This window comes from Oncorhynchus masou, chromosome 15 (assembly GCF_036934945.1).
Source record: "Oncorhynchus masou masou isolate Uvic2021 chromosome 15, UVic_Omas_1.1, whole genome shotgun sequence".
Classification (NCBI taxonomy): Eukaryota; Metazoa; Chordata; class Actinopteri; order Salmoniformes; family Salmonidae; genus Oncorhynchus; species Oncorhynchus masou.
This window is the reverse complement of record NC_088226.1, coordinates 26,141,352-26,169,062: the sequence shown is the minus strand read 5'-3', so window position 1 is coordinate 26,169,062 and position 27,711 is coordinate 26,141,352. Positions and strand designations below refer to the sequence as shown.

The window sequence follows — 27,711 nt, the reverse complement described above, 5'->3', positions numbered from 1 at the left end:
AATCCGCACACTCATGACAAAACTGTGCGTGTTTAAACCAGGGATGAGTAACTTTGATGGGGGTGGGGGCCACAAAAGACCCACACATGCAGTCCTTTTGGGGCCCTAAGTGAAATTAAGATTTACAGTTAATTTCCTGCAATTCTACACATTTTGCCATGGGGTGTTGAGAAAATGTATACATCTTATAAATTATTTCATGCAATTCTACTCATTTTGCCATAGGTTATGGAGAAATGTTAACATTTTTAAAATATGATATCTGACTAAGTGATTTGTTATCAACGTGGGCCCCCCGGTTGGTATTTCAACCATTATTACTAGAAGTTTAGATACCTGACCACAAAACTAACTTACAATCAAAAAAAATGTTAGCTGACATGAGTGACCTTCAGTGACTGACATCACAAGAGAGAACTGCTGATGCCAAACCATATTTTCCACAATTCTAACTCTCAACCGTAAGTTGAGACCTCGAGTGAGGCCACCCCTGCCAAAAAAATAAACAAAACATGTAAAGTGTTGGCCCCATGTTCCATGAGCAGAAATGAAAAATACCAGAAGTGTTTCATACGCACACAAAGCTTCTTTCTCTCAAATTTGTTGACATCCCTGTTGTTGAGCATTTCTCCTTTGCCAAGATAATCCATTCACGTGAAAGGTGTGACATGTCAAGAAGCTGATTATACAGCACAAGGTGCCACAGACCATGTGTACGTAAATTTGGACTTGAACCTGATCGAACATCTCTGGAGAGACCCGAAAATAGCTGCGCAGCTATTTATTGGGGACAATAAAAGGCCACTCTAAAATGTGCAGTTTGCCACACAACACAATTTGCCACACAACACAATGTAACAGATTTCTGAAGTGTGCAATTGGCATGCTGACTGCAAGAATGTCCAAAAGAGCTATTGGCAGAGAATATAAGGTTAATTTCTGTACCATAAGCCTCTCCCAACGTCACAACCGCAAACCACGTGTATGGCGCCGTGTGGGCGAGTGGTTTGCTGATGTCAACATTGTGAACAGAGTCATGGTGGCGGTGGGGTTATGGTATGGGCAGACATGAGCTATGGCCAACGAACACAATTGCATTTTATCGATTGGCAATTTCAATGCACAGAGATACTGTGACAAGATCCTGAGGCCTATTGTCGTGCCATTCATCCGCCGCCACAACCTCATATTTCAGCATGATAATGCAAGGCCCCATGTCGCAAGGATCTGTACATAATTCCTGCAAGCTAAACATGTTCCAGATCTTCCATGGCCTGCATACTCACTAAACATGTCACCCATTGAGCATGTTTGGGATGCTCTGGATATGTGTACGACAGTGTTCCAGTTCCTGCCAATATCCAGCAACTTCGCACAGTCATTGAAGATGAGTGGGACATCATTCTACAAGCCACAATCAACCTCCTGATCAACTCAATGCGAAGGAGACTGCATGAGGCAAATGGTGGTCACATTAGATACTAACTGGTTTTCTGATCTCCACCCCTACCTTTTTTTAAAGGTATTTGTGACCAACAGATGCCTATCTGTAATCCCAGTCATGTGTTATACATAGATTGGGGCCTAAGGAATTTATTTCAATTGACTGATTTCCTTAAATGAACTGTAACTCCGTAAAAGCATTCAAATTGTTGCATGTTGTGTTTATATTTTTGTTGTTCAGTGTATGTACAGTGCATTCGGAAAGTATTCAGACCCCTTGCCATTTCCACATTTTGTTACGTTACAGCCTCTAAAATGTTTTTTCTCCATTATCTACACACAATACCCCGTAATGACAAAACAAAAACAGATTTCTAGAAATGTTTGCAAATGTATTATATGAAAAAAACTGATATCATATTTACATAAGTATTTAGACCCTTTACTCAGTACTTTGTTGAAGCACTTTTGGCAGCTGTTATAGCCTCGCGCTTTCTTGGGTATGACGCAGCAAGTTTGGCACAACTGTATTTGGAGTTTCTCCCATTCTTCTCTGCAAATCCTCTCAAACTCTGTCAGGTTGGATGGGGAGCATTGCTGCACAGCTATTTTCCGGTCTCTCCAGAGTTGTTCGATTGGGTACAAGTCCGGGCTCTGGCTGGGCCACTCAAGGACATTCAGAGACTTGTCCCGAAGCCACTCCTGCGTTGTCTTGGCTGTGTGCTTAGGGTTGTCCTGTTGGAAGGTGAACCTTCAACCCAGTCTGAGGTCCTGAGCGCTGTGGAGCAGGTTTTCATCATGGATCTCTCCGTATTTTTCTCCGTTCATCTTTCCCTCAATCCTGACTAGTCTCCCAGCCCCTGCCACTGAAAAACATCTCGACAGCATGATGCTGCCACCACCATGCTTCGCCGTAGGGATGGTGCCAGGTTTCCTCCAGATGTGACGCTTGGCATTCAGGCCAAAGCGTTCAATCTTGGTTTCATCAGACCAGAGAATCTTGTTTCTCAAGGTCTGAGATGATTTATGTGCCTTTTGGCAAACTCCAAGCATGCTGTTATGTGCTTTTACTGAAGAGTGGCTTCCATCTGGCCACTGATTGGTGGAGTGAAAGGCCTAATTGGTGGAGTGCTGCAGAGATGGTTGTCCCATCTCCACAGAGGAACTCTCGAGCTCTGTCACTTGTTTTCGCTTTGTCATTATGGGGTATCATGTGCACATAAATGTTTTTTAAATGGTATATTTTTTCAAGTTTTACAAAATATACACCAATGTATTTTTATTTTTTCAACCTCTATTTAACTAAACAAGTCAGTTAAGAACAAATTCTTATTTACAATGACGGCCAACACTGTCAATGTAAGTATAAAGATTTGACCATATCCCAACCTTCCTTCCTCCCTCCACACAACACATCCAAAAAAGTGGAGCAACAGAAATAAATAAGTAAATAAATTATTAGTAAACCTTAGCCAAACTTGCTTGGACTGGATAGCATTATATTCATGACTATACCTATTATGTAATGACCACTGGAAATACCTACTGGGAAACTTTAAAGCATCTCAGAGGGGAGCCTCTGCAATCAATTGAAGTATGATATAAATGGTTGCCATTTTCTAACAAATGTATCAGTGGAACACCTAAGAGAATACTTAATTTTCTCAAGCTTTAGGAAGAACATTACATCATTTAGCCATTTAGAAGTAGAGGGGGGCTGCTGAGCAGACTTCCACTGGAAAATAAATCTGTCGAGCTAATAAGGATGTAAAAGCAGCAGCATCAGCATGTTTGGGGTCCAAGGAGAACAAGTATTCTGGAATACCAAAACAGCTATCAAGGGACATGGCTGCAGGTTAATTTCAAACACCATTTTAAAAATAGAATCCCAGTAATTTTGTAGTTTAGAGCATTAAATGAATATGTGACTAAGGTCACATGGTGAGACATGACATCTATCACACTCCTCATTTACATTTGGATATATTTCAGACAATCTGGATTGTACTTTATCAATCGCCTCATCCCAACACTCGTGTAAATTCAACACCCATTTCCCGTTCCCAAGCAGATTTAGTTTTGTTGGTGGAATGTTTGTCCAATGACATAATACACAGATTGATCAGAGAAATGACTGCTTTCTCTCGAGGTAATAGAGTCAATATGCCATCCCAGGGTTAGCAAGAGCGTGGAGCAGGGAAGCCAGACAATTGGGAGGAGATACAATGCCTAATTTGAAGGTAACAGAAAAAGTGTGATGGATGCAAAAAGTATTTAGAGGGCACGTTGGGATAACTAGAAAGAATCCATATATTCTACATATAAGTCTTTCCTTGTCCAGTAAGAGAAAGCATTATCTATTAGGGAAGAAGTGATTATTATCAATAGGACCCATAGTAGATGCAGAGGAGAATTTAAAATTCCTTCAAAACTGGTGTGGAAAGTGTGGTAAACGTGTGGAAAGCACTACAGGATTGCCAGTATAGCGAGAGGGGGATGCTGGGAGAGGAGCAGAGTGAAGCAGGAAGAGAAGCAGAAATACAAGAATGTGCCTCTAGGTGGCACCTGGAGTATGTAACCAGAATGGCAATTTCTGAAAGTTGTCTGCCCAGTAATAGTATAAAAAGTTGGGTAGTGCAAGCCCTCCACTAAACTTGCATCTCTGAAGTAAAGATCTGACTCTGGGTACCTTTCCTCCACAGAAAAACATGGTAGCAGCCTGATTTGATCTGACTTTAAAAAGCACTTTGCTAAAAACAATAGGTTCATATTTTTAAAAATGTATTTTACATTTTTTTATTTAACCTTTTATTTAACTAGGCAAGTCAGTTAAGGACAAATTCTTATTTACAATGACGGCCTAGATTGAAAATAGATCACGGAACTTGGGTAAACTGTTCATTTTATAGCATTAATCCTTCCTATAAGCGATAGTGGTAAGTTACCCCATCTCTGAAAATCAGTTTTAATTTGTGTAAGGTGGGGATGTGTAATGAACGAGTTACATTCACTCCAAGATATTTGAAACCAGAGCGGCTAAGCTGAAAATCCAAGTCTGACTGCTGGAGCTATAGCGCTGCTGAATTGATTGGGAATTTGGAATTTCTTAAATAACTCAGTTGGAAACCCATCAGGCCCTGGAGTTTTGCTGCTCTGCATTGACTTGATAGACTGAATAACTTCAAGGATGAGAGGAGAATCAAGATCATCTGCAGTTTCAGCCTCAACTGTGGGAGTCTCCAGTTCACCCAAAAATGTAGTCATATTGGCAGTATCTGATGGAAATGCAGACGTATACAGAGAGGAATAGAAAGACAGAAATCATGCTATAAGAGGAATCTTTAATTTGGGGAATCAGACAGGTTGCAGCACTGCATTTTAATTGGTGTGCAAGCAGATGACTTGCCCTGTCGCCATGTTCATAGTAGCTACCACGTGAATGCAATAGTAACCATTCTTTTTCTATAGTGGACAAATTCAGATTGTAAATTCAAGCGTTGCTTATATAGCCCTGGTGATGGCGTCAAGGCATATTGGTGGTCTAAGTCAAGGATGGCTTTAGAGAGTTCTTCAAGTTTAGCTTCCCGAGTTTTGTTAAAATGAGAAGAATAATGTCAACGGTGAAGAGGCGACTCCGGGATGCTTGCCTTCTAGGCAGAGTTGCAAAGAAAAATCCATATCACAGACTAGCCAATAGAAATAAAAGATTGTCAAAAAAACACAGACACTGGACAGAGGAACTCTAGAAGGCCAGCATCCCGGAGTCGCCTCTTCACTGTTGACGTTGAGACTGGTGTTTTGCGGGTACTATTTAATGAAGCTGCCTGATGAGGACTTGTGAGATGTCTGTTTCTCAAACTAGACACAAATGTACTTGTCTTGTTGCTCAGTTGCGCACACCGGGGCCTCCCACTCCTCTTTCTATTCTGCTTAGCGCCTTCTGTGAAGGGAGTAGTACACAGCATTGTTCGATATCTTCAGTTTCTTGGCAATTTCCCGCATGGAATTGCCTTAATTTCTTAGAACAAGAATCGACTGAGTCTCAGAAGAAAGTCTTTGTTTTTGGCCATTTTGAGCCTGTAATCAAAACCACAAATGCTGATGCTCCAGATGCTTCTTTAATCAGTACAACAGATTTCAGCTGTGACAACATAATTGCAAAAGGGTTTTCTAATGATCAATTAGCCTTTTTAAAATGATAAACATGGATTAGCTAACACACAAGTGGAACACAGGAGTGATGGTTGCTGATAATGGGCCTCTGTATGTCTATGTAGATATTCCATTAAAAAATCAACCATTTCCAGTTACAATATTAATTTACAACATTAACAATGTCTACAGTATTTCTGGTCAATTTTATGTTATTTTAATGGACAAAAAAAATGCTTTTCTTTCAGAAACAAGGACATTTCTAAGTGACCCCAAACTTTTGAACGGTAGTGTACATTGACCAATACTACAGGTGTGTGCCAAATGTTGCCAGTTATGATTAAATATCTACCATTACTGTCTAAAATAACATTATATTATTTTACTAACCAAAATTGCAACCCTTCTGGCTTTGGAGTTAAAGTCTGAATGGAAAACTTGACTGAACCTGGAGTTTTGAGCCTTGAGTGATCTTTAATTTGTATATGGGTCTCATGTAAAAATACCACATCTGCTTTTAGCTTTTCAAATGGGAGAAGACCCTAGACCTCGATAATTCATTGTTTTATTATTCCAAGATAAAAACTTTATAGGATTAGGCCTGCCTATTTCAATATGACTATTATTAGCATTGTTAGCCATCCACAATATGAGTGAAACAAAAGGTGTGAAAACAGACCAAGCATTTGCAAAGATAAGAGAAAACAAAAAATTATTATAAAAAAATACAAATAGGACCAAAAAAGGTCACTCACCCTCCCCTCCCACCCAAACCCAAAGTCTCCTCCCCCAGCGAATTGAGACAGCAGATTGAAGTTTGCTCAGTTTGTGCATATAAACAGAACCTTCCTATCCAAACGCGGAGAGGCTCCATAGTAGTGAAATATATTTGAAAAGGCATTCACAAAACGGTAAAGTAGGTCAACAGATAAAAACCCCATAACAGTAAAACGGAACGGTGCTGAGTCAGGGAGTCTTCAATCAGTTCAAACATGTACAATGTGTGTTAAGGATGCCAAAATAAGTGTCCCGCAGTATGTTACCCTGTTACAAAAAAAAGAAAAGGGGCTGAGTGTCTGTACATGTACGAATAATCAATTGGGTGTAATAAAGTGGTTTAAAGTCCTTCAGTGAGTATCTAAATAAAAAAATAAAAAGGAAAGCTCTGCAAGCCTTGAATTTTAGCCATGCATTACTACGCTAGCCATCTAGCCAAATAAAAAGGACCTCCCAAACATGTTAGTCATTTTTATCATAGTTATATAGTGTTTCTGCAGAGTAAAAAAGGAATGGCAACGTGGGGAAAAAGGCCCTGCCGTAAAAATCTAAACACACTTTCGACTTGGAGGGTAGGCTAGGCTATGCATGCTACCTGGCAAAAGAGTAGGTCATAGATTCAAGATACGGCTCAGAAGTGACTGTCGAACCAACTCTGGGCATCCTCGTGGGAGTCAAATTGTAGCTTCCCCCTGGCATGTTCAACTTGGAGACGAGCAGGGAAGCGGAGTGAGAATTTCACATTCTTTTCATGAAGGTTGCGTTCATATTGAGGAATTTAGCTCTTTTCTTGGTGACACTTGTGCTGAGGCCAGGAAAGATGAACACCTTGTGTCCGCAGAAGTGTAGCTGGTCTCTGCCTTGCCTCTCAAGGATACGTTCCTTGTCACGGTAGTACTGAAAATGGACGATAAACACTCTAGACTTGGAGTTGTCGTCTCCTCCCGCTGGGGATGGGCCAATGCGGTGGGCTCGGTCCAGCTTCGGGGGTGAGGGAATGATGGCCGGACCTAGCACCTCCGCAAAGAAGTCTGACATGAACTTAACTGAGTAGTTTCTCTGGTATACCAAACAACCCAAAGATTGCAACGGTGAGAATGGGATTCCAGGTTATCTGTCTTGTCAATCAGCTTTTGATTTTCGGAGCTCAGACAGGTGACCGTTTTAATCTGTAGTTATACAGGTCTAGTTCAAAGCCGTCAAGTTGGCGCCCATGTTCATCTGCAGCGGTTCGGACACCATCCAGGACGGCGGAGAAGGGGGCCAGAGCCGCATCGATGGCAGTTTTGATCTGAGTGCCCCTCATGATCTCATGTTAAATACAGTTGAACTATGATGGCTACAGATTCGTCTGCCTCACCTAAAGCCCATTTGGGTGGGAAGCTGCTATAGACCACCAAATGCAAACAGTCAGTATCTGGATAACGTATGAGATATAAACAGAGGTATATTTTCTGGGTGATTTTAAATATTGTCCGGCTTTCATCAAGCTGCACACTCAAAAAGCTTCAAACTGTAACTAGTGCCTGCAACCTTGTTCAGGTTATCAGTCAGCCTGCCAGGGTTGTTACAAACAGCACAGGAATGAAATAATCAAATTAGTGATATGCTAACTTACAAGCCCTGAACAAACTATGCAGTTTTAAGAAAATACATGAAAAAAAGTAAGAAATAAGATTAGGGGTGGCAGGGTAGCCTAGTGATTAGAGCGTTGGACTAGTAACCGAAAGGTTGTAAGTTCAAATCCCCGAGCTGACAAGGTACAAATCTGTCGTTCTGCCCCTGAACAGGCAGTTAACCCACTGTTCCTAGGCCTTCATTGAAAATAAGAATTTGTTCTTAACTGAGTTGCCTAGTTAAAGAAAGGTAAAAAAATACAAAATAACAATAGCGGGGATATAGACAGGGGGTACCGGTGCAGAGTCAATGTGTCAATTTGCGGGGGCACCGGTGTCGAGGTAATTATGTGCATGTAGGTAGAGTTAAATTGGCTATGCATAGATAATATCAGAGTAGCAGCAACATAGTGCGGTGAGAGGGAGGGGGAAATGCAAATAGTCTGGGTAGCCATTTGATTTGCTGTTCAGGAGTCTTATGGCTTGGGGATGGAAGCTGTTTAGAAGCCTATTGGACCTAGACCTGGTGCTCCGGTACTGCTTGCAGTGCGGTAGCAGAGAGAACAGTCTATTGCCGGAGTCTTTGACAATTCTTAGGTACTTCCTCTGACACTGCCTGGTAAAGATGTCCTGGGTGGCAGGAAGCTTGGCCACAGTTATGTACTGGGCCGTACACACTATACTCTGTAGTGCCTTGCAGTCGGAGATCGACCAATTGCCATATCAGGCAGTGATGCAACCCGATATTGAATGTTTCCAACTGCTCTCGATGGTGGTAAACCTTGTGAGGATCTGAGGACCCATGCCAAATCGTTTCAGTCTCCTGAGGGGGCATAGGTTTTGTTGTGCCCTCTTCACAACTTTCTTGGTGCAGTCATGAGTGAACAGCGAGTACACAAGGGGACAAAGCACGCACCCCAGAGGGGCCCCTGTGTTGAGGATCAGCGTGGCGGATGTGTTGTTACCTACCCTTACCACCTGGGGGCAGCCCGTCAGGAAGTCCAGGATCTGTTGGTACGGTGTGCTTCCCTTTGTAGTCTAATAGTTTGCAAGCCCTGCCACATCCAACTACCATAGTATGATGTGTAGTATGATTCAATCTTAGCCCTGTATTGACGCTTTGCCTGTTTGATGGTTCGTCGCAGGGCATAGCGGGATTTCTTATACGTTTCCGGGTTAGAGCCCCACTCCTTGAAAGTGGCAGCTCTACCCTTTAGCTCAGTGTGAATGTTACCTGTGGCTTCTGGTTGGGGTATGTACAGTGCCTTGCGAAAGTATTCGGCCCCCTTGAACTTTGCGACCTTTTGCCACATTTCAGGCTTCAAACATAAAGATAACTGTATTTTTTTGTGAAGAATCAACAACAAGTGGGACACAATCATGAAGTGGAACGACATTTATTGGATATTTCAAGCTTTAACAAATCAAAAACTGAAAAATTGGGCGTGCAAAATTATTCAGCCCCTTTACTTTCAGTGCAGCAAACTCTCTCCGGAAGTTCAGTGAGGATCTCTGAATGATCCAATGTTCCAATGTTTTTGAAATCGGACACGATGGGTAGATGAACAAGAAGTTAAACTTTAATTTGGTGTATTGCACTTGTGAATGTATGAAAGTTACATATTTGAGAAAAAAAACATTTTTTTAATTTCGAGCTCTGCCTTTTCAGTGGAATGTTGTCGAGGGGTTCCGCTGAGCTAGCCCTCCTGTTGTCGTTTGACCCCACATGGATTACGACAGTGTCAGCTCCCGGCATCTGTGGTAGAACAGTCGGAAGCAGCCTTGTTATATCCTGTACTCGTGCTCCTGGGTAGCACAGGGTTTTTGCTTTGGGGACCGAGATGTTTCTCACCATAGAGCTGCCTATGATGACAGCTGGTGATGTTGAATGGGCTGGTCTCTCAGGCAGCCTCATGGTCTGGTGAGGATTTGAACCCGAGGTAGAAGCCACCGGAGAGGGAGACAGAGCCGAAGACGCAGGTACCTCCGGATCCGATCTTGATTGGGAAGCCACCACTGACAAAGGCGCCACAACCTCTGGATCCAGGGTGGCAAAGCTGTTTCTGGTCTTTGTCAGTTCTGGGCTCAACATCTCCATGGAGACACCCGTTGCCAGAGGACATATTCTTCGACTTACACGGCGAGTGACGTACCTCCATGACTGGTTGGTTGGGTCGAGATCAGCTCCGTTCTCCAGGGAAGGGGGAGAACCCTGCCTAGCACCGGCCAGTCGGCTGTGGAGAGCCGATACGGTGATGAAACTTCCACCAGACCAGAGCGGCTTCCGGCTGGCTATTGGGGTGGAAGAAAAATAAAAAGTAGGTGGGCGTGGGTTCCCCAGTAGCTTACGTAGGTTTTCTTCTTGCTTACAAAGAGTAGTTACTTCGCTCCTGTAGTCCTCCGCAAGCAAGCAGTTGCTACATTGAAAGTCAACGCGGTCCACATTGTTCCTAAACAAAGTTGGAAACATTCAATATCAGCCTCCATTTGAGACCGCCGAGCCAGCTATGCTAGCTGTCTCTCCCCCAATATGGAATCTGGCAGGATCCCAGGACAGATAGCAGCGCTCACAGCAATTTAGGCCAACAGAGCCACAGGATTCAAAATAAAATAAAAAAGTATATAAAAACACTGTTAGCTTTTAAACCCGAGGTCTTTAGTTCAGTTTTATCGTTCGACAGCATTCAATAACAACAAACATACATCGCGCTCTGATGTTTGTTACCCGTCTAACAGAACACAGAGGGTGTTATTTAATGGAAGCCTATACAGATAGAATCAGGAATTCCTCAGGGCAGCCCCTCACTTTTTTCAATCTACTAATGACATGCCACTGGCTTTGAGTATCGCCAGTGATTCTATGTATGCGGATGACTCAACACTATACATGTCAGCTATAAGACATGCCACCAAAGGTCTCTTCACAATCCCCAAGTCAAGAACAGACTATGGGAGGTGCACAGTACTACATAGAGCCATGACTACATGGAACTCTATTCCACATCAGGCAGCTGACGCAAGCAGTAAAATCAGATTTAAACAACAGATACAAATAGACCTTATGGAACGTCGGAGCCTGTGAAGAGACACACATACAGTACTGTCACGCCACCCGCTCTGTTTCACCTGTCCTTATCTCCATCCCCTCCAGGTGTCGCCCATCTTCCCCACTTATCCTCTGGGTATTTATACCTGTGGTTTCTGTCTGTGCCAGTTCGTCTCGTTTGTCAAGCTTACCAGCGTTCGTCCTGTCATCTCCTGTCTTTTCACAGCCTTTTTTTCTCGCCATCCTGGTTTTTGACCCTTGCCTGTCCTGACCTTGTACCTGCCCCCTGACCCCTCTGCCCATTCCTAATCCTGAGCCTGCCTGCCTTCCTGTACCTTTGCTCCATCTCTGGATTACTGAACACTGCCTGTCTCTGACCTTGAGCCTGCCTGCCTTCCTGTACCTTTGCTCCTACTCTGGGATTGTCGACCCCTGCCTGCCTTGACCTGTCATTTCTTGCCCCTGTGGGTACAATAAACATTGTTACTTCACACAGTCTGCACTTGGGTCTTACCTTAATTCCTGATAGTACGAACTGGCCATGACTGGCCCAGCAGACTTGGACCAGCTCCCCAATGCCGTCTCCTCCCAAGGAGCCACCATTGGTAGGCACGAGAAGTTGCTTCATGGTCTGATGGAAGGGTTCCAGGGAACCCCACTTACCTCCCCCAGAGCGCTACAATGGTGATTACAGATCCTGCCAGGCCTTTTTCTCCCAGTGCTCCCTTGTTTTCGAGCTGCAGCCTCCTTCATTCCCCTCGGACCACTCGAAGATAGCGTACTGGGAGATAGCGCTTGGGCCACGGCGGTATGGGAGCAACAATCCAGCATCTTCCTCAGTCTGGAGGTATTAGTCGCTGAGTAGAGAAGTTTTCAAGGCTCCTGTGTCTGGGAGAGAGGCTGCCCGGAAGTTACTCCAGCTTCAGCAGAACACCCTCAGTGTGGCAGACTATGCAGTGGAGTTCCGCACGCTAGCAGAGGGTACCTGGAACATGGAAGCGCTGTTCAACACATTCCTGCACGGATTATCGGAGGAGGTAAAGGATGAGCTGGCAGCCTGAGAACTACCAATGGATCTCGACTCATGCATCGCTTTAACCATCCGGATCGATGGTCAGCTATGGGCATGTAGGTGGGAGAAGAGGTCCGATTGTGGTCCCAATCACACACTCAGGGATCTGATGAACTCCGGAAGTCCCCAACGTCTACATCCCCGAGAAGATCCGAGCTTAACCGAGTCCCTCCAAGAGCCTCAGACTGCCGATTCACCTCTTCCCGAGCCGATGTAGCTCGGTAGGTTTAGGCTGTCTCCAGCCGAATACGTACCAGACTTGAGACCCAGAGCTGTTTGTATTGCGGTATTGCCGGTCATTGTGTGTACCCTCCATACTTTCCCTACCTTTTCTGTGTCTAGAGGGTCAAAAACCAGGAGGACGACCCTGTACCCGCCCTCCTGAGCCTGCCTGCCGTCCTGTACCTTTGCTCCACCTCTGGATTACTGAACTCTGCCTGTCTCTGACCTTGAGCCTGCCTGTACCTTTGCTCCTACTCTGGATTATCGACCCCTGCCTGCCTTGACCTGTCGTTTGCCTGCCGCTGTAGTTACAATAGACATTGTTACTTCACACAGTCTGCACTTGGGTCTTACCTTGATTCCTGATACAGTACACATGATAAGACACATACTTTACACACACAAACACGTTTTTTTGTAATATATGTGAATGTGGCGTAGTTGTCTAAGGGAACACACTAAATGTAAATGGTAGTGTTATGAAATGTAATGTCATGTAATATTTTAAACTGTAAGAATATGCCTTATGTTGCTGGACCTCGGGAAGAGTGGGGATCCTTAATAATTACAAATGCAAACCGGTGTGCCTGGAACCTACTACCATACTCAGTTCAAAGGCACTTATCTTTAATCTTGCCCATTCACCCTCTGAACAGCACACATACTGTACACAAGCCATGTCTCAATTGTCTCAAGGCTTTAACCGGTGTCCTCTCCTTCATCTGCACTGATTTGAGGTGGATTTAACATCAACAATATGAAGGGTGGTACTCAGTGATGTGTTGGATTTTCCCTAAACATAATACTTTGTATTGAGGACATAAAATGTATTTCTTTATCACATTTTAGGCATATTTACTTTAGTGTCTTATTGCAAACAGGATGCATGTTTTGGAATCTTTTTTGTACTTACTCCGCAATAATCATCTAAGTGACAGAGTAAAAAGAAATAGGCCTGTACAGAATTCAAATAGTGTTTCTATGGGCTATAGGAGTAATGGGCTATAGTAGTAGTATTTAGATTATGGTATGACCATCTTAAAATAATTCCATATGTTAGCTTATTAGAATCCCCCCTCCATTTTGACATTATGGAGTATTGTGTATTGGCCAGTGACTATCTCAATGTATTAATTTTAATTTCAGACTGTAGCACAACATTCAAAAGGCACTCGCACATCTGAGCAATCTTATTTGCAGGTGCATGGCAACAATTGAACAAGATGAAGGAAAAAGGAAACCGCACACTGCTCGAAAGTATCACTGATCTTTAATAAGTTTACGTATCGGCCTCACAGCCTTTGTCAGAGCTTTTGTGATTAGTTTTTTTCAAAAGCCCCACCCACATCCATTCCACACATCGAAGGGGGTTGGAGGCAAAGGAAAAACAAATAAGTGCTAAATATTACAAAAGTGTATAAATAAGACGTATGAAACACGTCTGGAAAACCACAATGAGGACATAGCAAGTTTTCATTATATCAGTGATACTATCAAGAGCAGTGTACAGTTTCCTTTTTCCTTCAGACTGTAACACAACAAAATGTGGAAAAAGTAAAGAGGTGTAAATACTTTCTGGAAATTGATCCAACTACAAAAGAGGGTTTACGCGTGCCGCTAGTTGCCAATCTCTGGTTTAAACACTCTGCCTTGATTGCAGGTACAACCACCAACCCTACTCAGGCTGTACCACAGCTTGGGCAGACTGAGCCTGCAGCCACTGTGATGCTACCAGGGGTGCTAACTACGGCCCTGACCTCATCTCCTCCAGTTAGCCTATCAGGAGCAGGGAAAACTGTAACATCACCCACAGAGGAGGAGACGACAACCACTTTGATCACCACAACAACCATCACCACGGTGCACATGCCGGGTAAATGCAAGCCTTAACAAGCCTAACATGTTAGGATGATGGTAGTGTTTCATAGGCATTACTTCCATAGGGTTGAGATATTTGTGCATTTTCAGTCAAGTGTCCTGACTTTCTCTCTCCAGTGCAGTGCAATGCCAGTCTCTCTGGGATGGAGGGCATTGTGGAGTCTCCAGATCCTCTCTCCACATCCCCTTACTCTCCTCTGGAGTGCACCTACAGCATCACAGTGTATCCGGGTTATGGAGTGGAAATTCAGGTAAGTCACCGTTAGTCATAATCATCATCATACCACTATTGTTTTTTTAATTATTTGCACACGAGAAATTACAAAGCAATGGGATTAGAGTTTAAGAAGCAAGTGAAAAGTGCACATATGGGAAAGGGTCTGGAAAGGCTCCTTGATGTTGTAGGCACAAAGCGTCTAATGAAGTGGGCTGTACTTTTATACTGATTGGTTCTCTTGTATCTTTCTCACTCAAACAACCACTTGGACAGCCAAAAATAAAATTTTGGTTTTCATGAATTTTTACGATAAAGCCCGTGTTGACTTTGTGGCTGTGGACTCTAGGGGAAAACACTTATCAAGCACATAGGCTTGAAAATCACAGCGCCAGTTTAAGCACCACCTTCTCCCAATTCTAATTTGTCAAAATAATCCATGAAGAAAACCCAGAACCAGGAACTACTCCAGTGTTGCCAATTTAGCAACCTTTTCAGTATATTTAGTGACTTTTCAGACCCCTCCAACAACTTTTAGTGGTAAAAGATTCAAGCAAGAAATGCAGTTACTTTTCAGGCTGCCTTCAGGGAGTTTGACACTGAGGAATTCTATGGTTTTGATAGCATTTAGCTAGTCTTGCTAATACCAGCCTCTACGTCCATGATGTGAGAGTCTGGAACGGCTGCTTTGATGTGTCAGCAAGAAGCGACCATAATGAAGGGGCTGTGCCCTCAAGACTTCAAAGCAGCATCCTATGCTGGTAGGATATCCCCGTTTTGAATTTAGTCATGAGCTATTGTTTTACATAGGACCGCTTAAGCCCTTCCGCTTCCAGGATAAGCAAACACACACAGTAGCTAGCATGCACAAACTTTCAGAGTTCGGACATCATTTGCCACTAATCCATTTTATATTTTTGTATTCTTTATTTATTCAGGGAAAGCCCATTGAGACCATGGTCGAAGGAGACCATGGTCGAAGGAGACCATGGTCTCAATGGGTTTTCCCTGAATTAACTGATGACCTAGTAATGGAGTGCTGTAACTGTTTTTCATAAATGTTGAGTTTTGTATTGATTGCTGTGTTGGTTGTTGTATTGTTGTTATCAGGACCCCCTTGCGAAGGGGGGTGAAGTTGGGTGAATTGGGTGAATTTTGGCCCATTCCTCCTGACAGAGCTGTTGTAATTGAGTCAGGTTTGTAGATCTTGCTCACACATGTTTTTCAGTTCTGCCCACAAATGTTCTATTAGATTGAGGTCAGGGCTTTGTGATGCCCACTCCAATACCTTGACTTTGTTGTCCTTAAGCCATTTTGCCACAACTTTGGAAGTATGCTTGGGGGTCATTGTCCATTTGTAAGACCCATTTGCGACCAAGCTTTAACTTCCTGACTGATGTCTTGAGATGTTGCTTCAATATATCAACATAATGTTCTGTCCTCATGATGCCATCTATTTTGTGAAAAGCACCAGTCCCTCCTGCAGCAAAGCACCCCCACAATATGATGCTGCCACCCCAATGCTTCACGGTTGGGATGGTGTTCTTCGGCTTGCAAGACTCACATTTTTCCTCCAAACAAAACGATGGTCATTATGGCCAAACAGTACTATTTTTGTTTCATCAGACCAGAGGACATTTCTCCAAAAAGTACAATCTTTGTCCCCATGTGCAGTTGCAAACCGTAGTCTGGCTTTTTTTATGGCGGTTTGGAGCAGTGGCTTCTTCCTTGCTGAGCGCCCTTTCAGGTTATGTCGATATAGGACTCGTTTTACTGTGGATATAGATACTTTTGTACCTTTTCTCTCCAGCATCTTTACAAGGTCCTTTGCTGTTGTTCAGAGATTGATTTGCACTTTTCGCACCAAAGTACATTCATCTCTAGGAGACAGAACGAGTCTCCTTCTTGCGCAGTATGATGGCTGCGTGGTCCCATGGTGTTTATACTTGTACAGATGAACATGCATTTGGAGATTGCTCCCAAGGATGAACCAGACTTGTTGAGGTCCACATTTTTTTTCTGGGGTCTTGGCTGATTTCTTTTGATGTCATGATGTCAATCAACGAGGCACTGAGTTTGAAGGTAGGCCTTGAAATATAGCCACAGTTACACCTCCAATTGACTCAAATGATGTCAATTAGCCTATCAGAAGCTTCTAAAAACATGACATTTTCTGGAATTTTCCAAACTTCTGACCCACTGGAATTGTGATACAATGAATTATAAGTGAAATAATCTGTCTGTAAACAATTGTTGGACAAATTACTTGTGTCATGCACAAAGTAGATGTCCTAACCGACTTGCAACAACTATAGTTTGTTAACAAGACATTTGTGGAGGGGTTGAAAAACTAGTTTTAATGACTCCCACCTAAGTGTATGTAAAGTTCTGTCTTCAACTGTATGTGCTGAGAGAAGGACAGTGCACCGTCTAGCCATACTCCCAAGTACTTGTATGAGGGGACTACCAAAAGCTCTAAACCCTGAGGTAGTAATGACACCTGTGGTAAGAGGGGTGTTCTTCTTACCAAACCACATGACCTTTGTTTTGGAGGTGTTCAGAACAAGGTTAAGGGTAGGGAAAGCTTATTGGACACTAAGAAAGCTTTGTTGTAGAGTATTTAACACAAAATCCAGGGAGGGGCAGGCTGAGTATATGACTATCATCTGCATATAGATGGATGAGAGAGCTTCCTAATGCCTGAGCTAGGTTGTTGATGTAAAATTGAGAAGAGCGTGGGGCCTAGGATTGAACCTTGGGTTACTCCCGTGGTTACTGGCAGTGGCTGAGACAGCAGATTTTCTGACTTTATACACTGCACTTTTTGAGAGGTAGTTACCCAACCAGGCCAAAGACCCCTCAGACACCAACACTCGACACAAGAATGGAATGGTCTACCGTATCAAAGCTTTGGCCAAGTCAATAAAAATAGCCGCACAATATTGCTTAGAAATCTAGGGCAATGGTGGCATCATTGAGGACTATTAAGGTTGCAGTGACACATCCATAACCTGAGAGGAAACCAGATTGATTACCAGAGAAAATACTATAGGCATCAAGAAAGCCAGTCAGTTGATTAGAGAAGTTTTTCAACACTTTTGATAAACAGGGCAAAATAGAAACAGTTAGGATCAGCTTAATCTCCCCCTTTAAAAGAAAGATGAACTGTGGCTGCCTTCCAAGCAATGGGAACCTCCCCAGAAAGGACAGACAGGTTAAAATGTTTGGAGATGGGCTTGGCGATGATTGGGGCAACAACCTTAAAGATGAAAGGGTCTAAACCATCTGACGCAGATGTTTTTTGGGGGTGAAGTTTAAGAAGCTCCTTTATCACCTCGGACTCGATGACTGCCTGCAGTGAGAAACTTTATAGCGGGGCAGGGGAAAAAGAGGGAGAAACATCGGGGATAGTCACATTAGAAGGGGTGGGAGATGAGGAAATGTTGGACAGGCAAGGAGGCATGGCTGAGTCAAATAGGAATCCTGACTTAATGAAGTGGTGACTAGAGCTCAGCCATGTGCTTCTTGTCAGTAACAACCACATCATCAACATTAAGGGACATGGGCAGCTGTGAGGAGGAGTGTTTATTCTCCAGGTCTTTAACCGTTTTCCAGAACTTCTTGGGGTTAGACCCACAGAGAGAGAACTGCTGCTTAAAGTAACTAACTTTGGCCTTCCCGGGTAACCTGACTGCACTTATTTCTCATTTGCCTGTACGATAGCTAGTCAGCATGATTATGCGTGTGCCGAGCCTTTCTCCAAATTCAATTCTTGAGGTGGAGTAACTCTGCAAGGTCGAACAAGGGCTGAACCTGTTTTTAATTCTCATTTTTACCAATACCATTACCATTGAAAATATCAAAAAATAAGGTCCAAGCATCTTCTACTGGGGTAGAAGAAAAAGAAAAGTAGGTGGGCTTGGATTCCCCAGCTACCTGTTTGCTCAGAGTAGTCCTCTGCAAGCAAACAGTTGCGGTATACATAATGTGAAATCCATTCGAAATTGTGGAGAACCAGTTTTGAATAATGTAAACATGGTGGTTGGCAACCAGTGTTAGGCATTTCTACCCCTCAATGATTCCTAAATGAGTCACTAGATGTCCACCATCTCCCCTCTCCCCAGGTGAAGAAAGTGAAACTGTCCAAGGACGAGTCCCTGACTATCCTTGGCTATGGAGGGACGGGACCAGAACTCTTAGCCAATGAGACCCTAATGAGTGAGGGTCAGGTAATTCGAAGCTCAACCAATCAGGTGCAGATTTACTACCGCAGTCTCCGGCAGACCGATCATGGCATGTTCAGCCTACACTATCAAGGTAAATTCAGAGGGGCGTCTTTTCTTTTTCCACTAAAATATTTTTGAGTCAATAAAATTTTCTTATAAAGGGTGCTGTCCACAACAACGAGGGGAAGCACACCATAACTGGAGGTTATTATTTTAGTTTAATAAAAAATGAAACAAAGACATCTCATATTTCACATGAATGATCAAGGTATTCCATCCCAGTGAGCGCTTTGAGTGTGATGGTTTGTTCACGTCATCCTGCCTTGTTTTGTGCAATTAATCTGTAGCTCTCTCTCTTTCCTCCATGTCTCTCTCTCCCTTAATCTGTCCTACATGCAACAGCCTTCCTCCTCTCCTGCTCATTCCCTCTTTCTCCTGGGGGAGGGGGTGTGACAGTAACGGACATCCACCCCGGAGGCCAGGCCCACTTCCACTGTGACCCTGGCTTCCAGGTCAGGGGCCACGAGGTAGCCACCTGCTTGAACATGACTCAACCTCATTGGAGCTCTCCTGAACCTCAGTGTGTGGGTCAGTGTCCGCTACCTTCTGACTGTAGAATCTTTGACCATGTCAATATGATTCAACAATTGTCTGGCCTGCACAGAAAATGTGTATCTGAAACGTACAATGTAGCTTTGTTGTGGCCAGTATGGGTACTGTGAGCTCATGAGAAATTGTTCGTCCACGGAAGGCCCCACATCTCACACAGTTGAGGGAAGTGTTGATGTTTCTGTGGCTGGCCCCAATGCCAGTGTCCACACACATTGTGTATAACTGATGACTCTTGATTGTTCTTCCCAAATGTCAGCTGTGTCATGTGGAGGGTGGATCCGAAATGCGACCGTGGGTAGAATCTTCTCTCCACCTCCTCCATCTGCGAGTAACCACAGCAATGGCAATAATCTGAGCTGCCATTGGCTACTGGAGGCCAGGGAGGGACACAGGCTTCACCTCCACTTTGAGAGGGTTGCGCTGGACGAGGATGATGATAAGTAAGTTAAATGTTAAATGGGTAATCTGAGATTGCTACATCAATTTCTTTACTTTTAAATTCATGATATATACACCTTTTAATCCTTGAAAAATATAATGTATAAATGCCTCATGAGCTTCAACTGTCTTACCCCATCAGCACCCAAAATATAACCTTGTTTTTACTTCTATGTAATTGTAAACAAACACTGTATAACGTCAACATGTAGAAGTCTCATGGATGGTCAGTCTATGAATTTGAGAGTGGTTACATTTCTCCAGCCCCATCCCTCAGCTATTTACCAAATCAGTGGCAAGGTGACAGCGGTGTTATTGTTTAAACTGCAGATTCAGCTGCTCAATTCTACATGAATAATGTAAAACTATTTTGATTTGTTGAACACTTCTTTTGGTTAGTACATGATTCCATGCGTGTTATTTCATAGTTTTGATGTCTTCACTATTATTCTACAATGTAGAAAATAGTAAAGCAATAAAGAAAAACCCTTGAATGAGTAGGTGTTGTAAAACCTTTGAACGATACTGTAAGTATTCAGACCCTTTACTATGAGACTCGAAAATGAGCTGAGGCGCTTCCTGTTCCCATTGATCGTCCTTGAGATGTTTCTACAACTTGGAGTCCACCTGTGGTAAATTCAATTGATTTGGAAAGGCACACACTTGTCTATATAAGGTCCAACTGTTGACAGTGCATATCAGAGTAAATACCAGGCCATGAGGTCGAAGGAATTATCCATAGAGCGGATTGTGTTCAGGCACAGATCTGGGGAAGGGTACCAAACAATGCCTGCAGCATTGAAGGTCCCCAAGAAAACAGTGGCCTCCATCGTTCTTAAATATAAGAAGTTTGGATCCACCAAGACTCTTCCTAGAGCTGGCCACCCGGCCACACTGAGCAATTGGTGGAAAAGGGCCTTGGTCAGGGAGGTGACCTAGAACCCGATGGTCACTCTGACAGAGCTCCAGAGTTCCTCTGTGGAAATCATCTCAGCAGCACTCAATCAAATCAGACCTTTTTGGTAGAGTGGACAGGCAGAAGCCACGCCTCAGTAAAAGGCGCATGACAGCCCGCTTGGAGTTTGCCAAAAGGCACCTAAAGACTCTCAGGCCATGAGAAACTAGATTTTCTGGTCTGATGAAAAAGTGGAAGTCCCCAGGGACGAAGGTGCCGGAACCTTTGGATCCAGGGTGGTGAAGCTGTTTGAAGTCCGGGCTTACCACTGCCAAGGAGGCCCCTAGATTTAACTTTTTTGGCCTGAATGCCAAGCGTCACATCTGGAGGAAACATGGCACCATCACCATGGTAAAGTGTGGTAGTGGCAGAATCATGCTGTGGGGATGTTTTTCAGCGGCAGGTACTGTGAGACTACCAGGATCGAGGCAAAGACAAACGGAGCAAAGTACAGAGAGATCCTTGATGAAAACCTGCTGTAGACCTCTTAGGACCTGAGACTAGGGTGAAGGGTCAACTTCCAACAGGACAACGACCCTAAGCACACAGCCAAGACAACACAGGAGTCTAAATGTCCTTGAGTGGCCCAGCCAGAGCCCAAACTTAAACCCGATCAAACATCTCTGGAGAGACCTGAACATAGCTGGGCAGCAACTTTCCCCATCCAACCTGACAGAGCTTGAGAGGATCTGCAGAGAAGAATGGGAGAAACTCCCCAAATACAGGTGTGCCAAGCTTGTAGCGTCATACCCAAGAAGACTCGAGGCTGTAATCGCTGGCAAAGGTGATTCAACAAAATTGCTGAGTAAAGGGTCTGAATACTTATGCACATTTAATATCAGTTAGGGGAGGGTTTTGCCGGCAGGGATGTCCTTGTCGGGGCGGCAGGGTAGCCTAGTGGTTAGAGCGTTGGACTAGTAACCGAAAGGTTGCAAGTTCATATCCCCGAGCTGACAAGGTACAAATCTGTCGTTCTGCCCCTGAACAGGCAGTTAACCCACTGTTCCTAGGCCATCTTTGAAAATAAGAATTTGTTCTTAACTGACTTGTTTAGTTAAATAAAGGTAAAATAAAAAAATTCTGTGGCAGGCCGGGCATAGTGCATGCTGACACGGTTGCCAGGTGTATGGTGTTTCCTCAGACATATTGGTTCAGCTGGCTTCTGGTTTCAGTGGGCATTGTTTCAAGAAGCAGTGCGGCTTGGTTCGGTTGTGTTTCAGAGGACGCACGGCTCTCGACCTTCACCTCTCCCGAGTCCGTGCGGGAGTTGCGGTGATGAGACAAGACTGTTGCTACCAATTGGATACCACGAAATTGGGGAGAAATGGGGTAAAAAAAAAAATCTAATAAATAATTAGATTGATGAGGGGAAAAACTATTTAATCCATTTTAGAATGAGACTGCAACCTAACAAAATGTGGAAAAAAAATCTGTATACTTTCCAAAGGCACTGTACTCCTCCACACGTATTTGGATACTGTTCAAGTTGTTTTGTGTTTTTGTCTATCCTCAAGGGCTCCCTCTAATTCCTGATTTAGGTTTTGACTATTGTCTAGCACAATAGCAAATTCTTGCTTCTGTTCATCTAATCTATGTGCACGCCCTTCGGATATCCCCAGTTTTTAATTCATTGCCTCGTTCTTGTCTACTGCATTTTACATCGCAGGTCTCCATTTTTCTCTTTTTCCATTTTCATCCACTGCTGATAAAATGCCATGGTTAGGATGCCTGCATCTTGTGGTCTGGACTGTTCCAGTATTCCACACTACTATTGCATCCACACACTCTTGTCTGGTTTTAAACTTCCCATCTACACAATAATATGGACCAATTTTGTCCAATTTGGAATATTTTTCCCACCATTTATTTGGTTATTGATGCTGGTAATGTATGCCTTTTTTAGTGTATCTAATGCTTTGGTAACATTGTCCCCTTCTACCCCTCCCACTCCGGGAGTTCTCCTGGACTCTAGAAGCCATATGTTATTTTTGTCACGCTGTATAATGATAGGAGACATGTGCAGGAATACGTAATAGGGGCTGGTTTTGTTTCTCCACCCAAAATAAAGTACGTCATGAAAATGATGGGGACAAAGCCCAAAACAAACAGGTGTAGGGACTGTGCTTACCTTGAGTCGGACTTTCCAGTTCTACTGTAAATTGTGGTGAATCCTGCCGACAACGCCACTGTCGTCTGCAGAATCTAACGGACTAGTCAAAGCTCAAACCAAGTTTATTCACCCAATGGGTCAAACAGTTGAAAAGACTACAACAGGTTTCCGCCAGCACAAGTATTTATACCCTACTATTAGGTGCATTCTCCTCCTTGCACAGCTAGACAGCCAATACAACTCTGTTGCTAGGCAGGAAGTCATGTGATGTGTGTAATAAAAAAACTGTTCCTTCTCACTTCATCTGACCTAACCTGACCTGACCTTGGCCTACGTTCCTCACTAATCCACAGCTATCCAGCCTTAGTGACCACAACCAAGTGATTGCCTTTTCCCTCACTCAGTAACTTTCCAGACCGCTAGTTTTTATCCACCCTCCATTGACCCCACCATATACATTCCTTATACATGTACAGTGGGGCAAAAAAAGTATTTAGTCAGCCACCAATTGTGCAAGTTCTCCAAATTAAAAAGATGAGGCCTGTAATTTTCATCATAGGTACACTTCAACTATGGCAGACAAAATGAGAAAAGAAATCCAGAAAATCACATTGTAAGATTTTTAATGAATTTATTTGCAAATTATGGTGGAAAATAAGTATTTGGTCAATAAAAGTTTATCTCAATACAGTCTTGGCAATGACAGAGGTCAAATATTTTCTGTAAGTCTTGACAAGATTCACACACTCGCTGGCATTTTGGCCCATTCCTCCATGCAGATCTCCTCTAGAGCAGTGATGTTTTGGGGCTGTTGCTGGGCAACACTGACTTTCATCCCCCTCCAAAGATTTTCTATGGGGTTGAGATCTGGAGACTGGCTAGGCCACTCCAGGACCTTGAAATGCTTCTTACGAAGCCACTCTTTCGTTGCCCGGGCGCTGTGTTTAGGATCATTGTCATGCTGAAACACCCAGCCACGTTTAATCTTCAATGCCCTTGCTGATGGAAGGAGGTTTTCACTCAATCTCACGATACATGGCCCCATTCATTCTTTCCTTTACATGGATCAGTCGTCCTGTCCTGGTCCCTTTGCAGAAAAACAGCCCCAAAGCATGATGTTTCCACCCCCATGCTTCACAGTAGGTATGGTGTTCTTTGGATGCAACTCAGCATTCTTTGTCCTCCAAACACGATGAGTTGAGTTTTTACCAAAAAGTTCAATTTTTGGTTTCATCTGACCATATGACATTCTCCCAATCTTCTTCTGGATCATCCAAATGCTCTCTAGCAAACTTCAGATGGGCCTGGACATGTACTGGCTTAAGCAGGGTGTAGCATGTGTAGCTACCATGTTGTTGTCATGTTTTGTTGCTACCATGCTGTGTTGTCATGTTGTCATTGTCATGTTTTCATGTGTTGTCCTCGGCCTCTATGTTGTGTTGTCTCCTATATTTATATATTTATTTGAAATTTTTAATCCCAGCCCCCATCCTGCAGGAAGCCTTTTGTCTTTTGGTAGGCTGTCATTGTAAATAATACTTTGTTCTTTACTGACTTGCCTAGTTCAATAAAGGTTACATTAAATAAATAAATGTCAGTCACTGACAGTCACTCAATTAGCCATGTCAGCTAACAATTTTTTGATTGTTAAGTTAGTCTAGCCAGCTATCTAAACTTGTTGAATGCTGACCAGGCATGCAGGGCACGTGCCCAGGGGCCCTGACCTACAGGGGGGCCCAATTGATTGTATTAGTAACTCTCATTCAGATATCATATTGACATGGCATAAGTCATGGAATTTTGTGGAATTGCAGGAAATTAGTTATTAAAAGTAGTTATTCTCTCTACTCTGTGGCAAAATGTGTAGAAGTGCAAAAAAACTGCTTTAACACTACAGTATTTCTCTAAGCCCCATGACAAAATGTGTAGAATTGCCATATACTTTTTTTTAAATCTCTCCACCGTCAAGATGGGGCCAGTAAAATGTTTTGCCCGAGAGGTGGTTGGGCCACCCAAGCAAATCTCACTTAGGGCCTCCAAAAAGCTAGGGCCCTTTCTACTGGTATAATGCATTTAGTTAAGAGAGTTAACTAGTCTAACTGCACAGATTGATTGCACAAATCAGTTGACTGATCAGTTGACTTGTAAATTATTTTCAAGAAGAGAGACACTGAAGCCCAGCTAGCCTGTTTCAAATGGAGGTCGCTAAACAAACTTTTTCAACGCTGCAGGAACTGTGTTGGTGGGAGTGTTGCCGCTATGTTGTCTCTCCACAGCCGACTGGCCGGTGCCCTGCAGTAATTCCTCCCTGAAGGGGTTTCCACTTTCCCTGGAGAATAGAGATTAGGATGCTTTTGGATGACTTAGTGGATGTTCCTATTCTTGACCCTACTGAGCAGCCATGGAGGCACGTCACTCACCGTGAAAGTTGAAAGCAGCAGGCTTTGGCAATAGGGGCCTCCTTGGCAGTGGTAAGCCCGGACTTCAAACAGCTTCACCACCCTGGATCCAAAGGTTCCGGCGCCTTCGTCCCTGGGGACGTCCACTTTGAGATCAGATGCGGCGGTACCTGCCTGTTCTGTCTTTCTCTCTGGTGGCTTCTACCTCGGTTTCAGATCTTCAGAGCTCCCACCTTCATTGGGCCATGAGGGTATCTGGGATGAAAGAAAGTCCGGACCTCCTCAGCCATATCACCAGCCTTCATCATCGGTACCTCTATGGTGAGAAACATCTTGGTTCCCGGGGAAAAAACCCTGTGCTATCCCAGAGTACAGGACATTACGAGGCTCTCTCCTACCATTCTCCGACAGCTGTTGGGGGCTGATGCTGTCGTAGTCCATGTTGGATTAAATGGCATTAGGAGGGCTGGCTTGGAACTGCTGAAAATGGATTTTGAAGAACTGATTCCAAAAAGCGGCCAGTTATTTCAGGCCCGAAGCCATCACTGGGCCACGGCTGTGAAAGATTCAGCAGGCTACTGGTATTACACAACTGGCTAAAATACTACTGTAGATCTGTTGCATAGCTTTTATGGATAACTTTGACACCTTTTGGAAACAGAAGATGCTCTACAGGAATGACAGAGTCCATCCAAATCATCTTGGCTCCTGGACCCTGCCCACAGATTTCAAGGCTGCATTTAGACAATGACTTATCAGTAACTAAGCCCTGCTCAGATAACTCAGCAACACAATGGTCGGGATTATTGTAGTGCTCTTGCAAATGTGCATTGTCCCAGGGGCGTTGGCAGTCATAATGAGTAACCTCATATTACCTAACCTAATTTCAATATCTCTGTCAATCCTACAGCTATTGTATGCATTAATCATGCGCCTATGAACCTGAGGTATACTGTTAGCACTGAGGCGGATTGCCCTAGTAGGAAGTCCAGTGTGCAGCTCACCTTGCATTATCAGCTCAAACATAAATATCACTGTCATCTCTACCACTGATAAGCCGCCCAGTAAAGCAATAAAACAACCAAGAATTCCAGAAAAGTGCTAAAAATAGCCCACATTAAACTGGTACATTCAGACTAGACTAGGTTTATGTGCGTTAAGGGCAAAACGGACAAGTACACTTCTGTTCAAAAGTTTGTTGTCACTTGGAAATGTCCTTATTTTTGTCCACTTAAAATAACATAAAATTGATCAAATCTGTGTAGATGTTGTTAATGTTGTAGCCGGAAACGGCTGATTTTTAAATGGAATATCTACATAGGCTTACAGAGGCCCATTATCAGCAACCAACACTCCTGTGTTCCAATGGCACGTTGTGTTTGCTAATCCAAGTTTATAATTTTAAAAGGCAAATTTATCATTAGAAAACCTTTTTGTAATTATGTTAGCACAGCAGAAAATTGTTGTACTGATAAAGAAGCAATATAACTTGCCTTCTTTAGACTAGTTGAGTATCTGGAGCATTTGTGGGTTCGATTACAGGCTCAAAATGTCCAGAAACAAATACTTTCTTCTGAAACTCGTCAATCTATTCTTGTTCTGAGAAATGAAGACTATTCCATGCGAGAAATTGCCAAGAAACTGAAAATCTCGTACAACTTTGTGTACTACTCCCTTCACAGAACAGCGCAAGCTGTCTCTAACCAAACTGTTCGGACGCTACATAAAAAAAATATTATGCAAATTAGCATTCCCCCAGTCTAGCCAAACACCTAGGTATTTGTAGTAGTCCACACATTCTAAGTTTGAACCATCCAGAGTAGTGATGCTGGACGGGCAGGCGGGCAGCGATCGGTTGAAGAGCATGCATTTAGTTTTACTTGCATTTAAGAGCAGTTGGAGGCCACGGAAGGAGAGTTGTATGGCATTGAAGCTCGCCTGGAGGGTTGTTAAGTGTCCAAAGAAGGGCCAGAAGTATACAGGTTTAGAGTGTCTCCCCCTTTGAAGAGGGGGATGATCGCGGCAGCATTCCAATCTTTATGAATCTCAGACGATACGGAGGAGAGTTTGAACAGGCTAGTAATGGGGGTTGCAACAATTTCAGCAGATCATTTTAGAAAGAGAGGGTCCAGATTGTCTAGCCCGGCTGATCTGTAGGGGTCCAGATTTTACAGCTCTTTCAGAACATCAGCAATCTGGATTTGGGTGAAGGAGACAGGGGGAGTCTTGGGCGAGTAGCTGTGGGTTGGTGCAGTGCTGTTGACTGTGGTAGGGGTAGCCAGGTAGAAAGCATGGCCAGCCGTAGAAAAATGCTTATGGAAATCATCAATTATTGTAGATTTTTCAGTGGTGACAGTGTTTCCTAGCCTCAGTGCAGTGGACAGCTGGGAGGAGGTGCTCTTATTCTCCATGGACTTTACAGTGTCCCAGAACGTTTTTGAGTTTGTGCTACAGGATGCAAATTTCTGTTTGAAAAAGCTAGCTTTAGTTTTCCTAACTGCCTGTTTATTTTGGTTCCTAACTTCCCTGAAAAGTTGCATATCACGGGGAC

General features: G+C 43.5%; 1 protein-coding gene across 4 annotated transcripts in view; it reads left to right on the top strand.

Annotated features, from left to right (window-relative positions):
* sez6l2 (seizure related 6 homolog (mouse)-like 2) overlaps window positions 1-27,711 on the top strand; it is a 61,594-nt gene that overhangs the window by 3,719 nt on the left and 30,164 nt on the right. For all 4 annotated transcript variants that reach the window (XM_064988935.1, XM_064988933.1, XM_064988934.1 and 1 more), the window contains 5 exons: window positions 13,989-14,201; window positions 14,324-14,457; window positions 18,545-18,737; window positions 19,049-19,234; window positions 19,515-19,698. In XM_064988935.1, the coding sequence (XP_064845007.1) occupies window positions 13,989-14,201; window positions 14,324-14,457; window positions 18,545-18,737; window positions 19,049-19,234; window positions 19,515-19,698 (910 nt within the window). The remainder of the gene's footprint in view (window positions 1-13,988; window positions 14,202-14,323; window positions 14,458-18,544; window positions 18,738-19,048; window positions 19,235-19,514; window positions 19,699-27,711) is intronic.